Raw genomic sequence first — 1,989 nt, forward strand, 5'->3', positions numbered from 1 at the left:
GGGAAGCGCCCCTGGAATCACTGACAGCTCCGGGAAGCGCCCCTGGAGTCACTGACAGCTCTGGGAAGCGCCCCTGGAATCACTGACAGCTCCGGGAAGCGCCCCTGGAATCACTGACAGCTCCGGGAAGTGCCCCTGGAATCACTGACAGCTCCGGGAAGTGCCCCCAGAGTCACTTGGAAGCACCTGGAGCCACTGACAGCTCCGGGAAGGGACTCGGGAGTCACTGGGAAGTGCCCCTGGAGTCACTAACAGCTCTGGGAAGTGCCCCTGGAGTCCCTGGGAAGCGCCTGGAGCTGCTGCCAGCTCCGGGAAGTGCCCCCGGAGTCACTGACAGCTCCGGGAAGTGCCCTTGGAGTCCCTGGGAAGCACTCGGAGCCGCTGCCAGCTCCGGGAAGCACCCCCAGATCCGCCGGGAAGCCCCCGGATCCGCCGGGAAGCTCACCATGTCCGTGTAGATCTCGATGGCTCTGCCGAGACAGTTAACGGCCTCTGCAAGGAGAGAGGGGGGCCGTGAGCGGCGGGAAGCTCCGAGGGCTCCGGCGGGAGCGGGGCGCGCGTCCGAGCGGCGTGGGAGGAATCGTGCTCCGCAGCGGCGCCAAGGCGGCGGGATGCCGCTTTTCCCTGCCCGCGCCCAGCTGCCAGCTCCGGCAGGAGGGCCGGGAGCCAAGAGCTGCCGTCGGAGCGACGGGAAGGGCCAGGAGCCATCCCGGGAAGCGCGGGAGCATCCGTGGGGGCGGCGGCGCCGCGTCATCCCAACAGCCGTCTCCGGGAGATTAAGCCAAGCTCTCCGGGAGATTAAAGCTGTTTTCTCTCCGGGTTATCCTCCTCCGAAAGCCCGCGCTCAAAAACCAGGGATAACCAGCTCCAGGGCTTGCCGGGAAGCTGGAGCTCCGCGGCCTGCGGAGAGCTCCGACTTGCTGGGAGCGAAGCCCATGGAATGTGGATGGGATCCACTGGACGCTCCTCAACCTTCCCCTCGGATCCCACAGCTCCGGCTCGCCAGGCTCACTCCGGGAAGCGCCCGGGAATGGCAGCCCGAGAGGCTCCCGCGGGAGCCACGGGCTCCGTGGGGATCCCCGCGGAGCCGGGAAGCGGAGCAAGGGGTTTTCCATAGGGAAGAGCCGGCGCTCACCTTGCGGATCGGCCTTCTTGAAGGCGTTGCCGGCGTCCACGAGGCTCGTGGCGGCGTCGTGCTTGCTCTGCAGCTGCAGGTGCAGCCGCGCCGCCTGGCAGAAGGCATTCCCGGCGGCTGGAAAAGCGGGAAGCGGCGCGTTATCCCGGCCCGCGCCGCCGCCGCCGCCGCCGGCCCCACTCACCGCTCCAGTTCTTGGCCATCTTGAACATGTTGGCGGCCCGCGCGTACATGTCGCACGCCTCCTCGATCCGGGATGAGCCCCTGGAAGCGGAGAGCGGCCGGGATCGAGGGAGGAATCCCGGCTCTCCCTCGTCGGCCGCTTTTCCCGCTCCCAACGCAGGGAACGCGCCGGCGCAGCTCAAAATGGGGCCGAATCCCTGAGGTTTGGGTGCCAACGCGGCGCCGCCGGCCGCTCCCGTTTCCCGTGGGATAACAGAGCGGCAGGATGCCGAGGCGGGAGCCGGTGCGAGCGGGAGGCGGGAGCCGCGGGAAGAGCGAGGTCACGGTCCCTTATCAGGGAGCCTTATCAGGGCCCGCGCGGGAGGCGCCGGAGCCCAATTCCGCCGTCCGGGATGGACGGGAAAAGCAGATTCCAGGCGCAGGGAAAACCAGGGATGGGGTGGACGGCGGGGGGGGCAGAATTCCCTGTTTTCCCCCCAAATCCGCCCGTGTTCCCAGCACAGCTGGCACCAACCCCTATAGGTCCTATAGGGCCCTATAGGGCCCTGCGCTCTCACCCCATAGGGCTCTCCTCACCCCACAGCCCCCCCCACACCCCTATAGGGCCCCATATCCGCACCCCAGAGCCCCCCACAGCAGCCCCTACCCCTATAGCCCCCATAGGGACCCCA

General features: G+C 68.2%; 1 protein-coding gene across 1 annotated transcript in view; it reads right to left on the reverse strand.

The window, feature by feature from the left end:
- Nucleotides 1–1,929, reverse strand: part of LOC112956920 (alpha-soluble NSF attachment protein-like) — a 7,620-nt gene extending 5,691 nt beyond the window's left edge. Inside the window, 4 exon segments of the mRNA XM_026050401.1 lie at nt 446–492; nt 1,136–1,252; nt 1,320–1,399; nt 1,895–1,929. Coding sequence (XP_025906186.1) covers nt 446–492; nt 1,136–1,252; nt 1,320–1,399; nt 1,895–1,929 — 279 coding nt within the window.
- Nucleotides 1,930–1,989: the final 60 nt, after the last annotated feature.

Source organism: Nothoprocta perdicaria, unplaced genomic scaffold (assembly GCF_003342845.1).
Source record: "Nothoprocta perdicaria isolate Ctin4 unplaced genomic scaffold, notPer1 scaffold_683, whole genome shotgun sequence".
Classification (NCBI taxonomy): domain Eukaryota; kingdom Metazoa; phylum Chordata; class Aves; order Tinamiformes; family Tinamidae; genus Nothoprocta; species Nothoprocta perdicaria.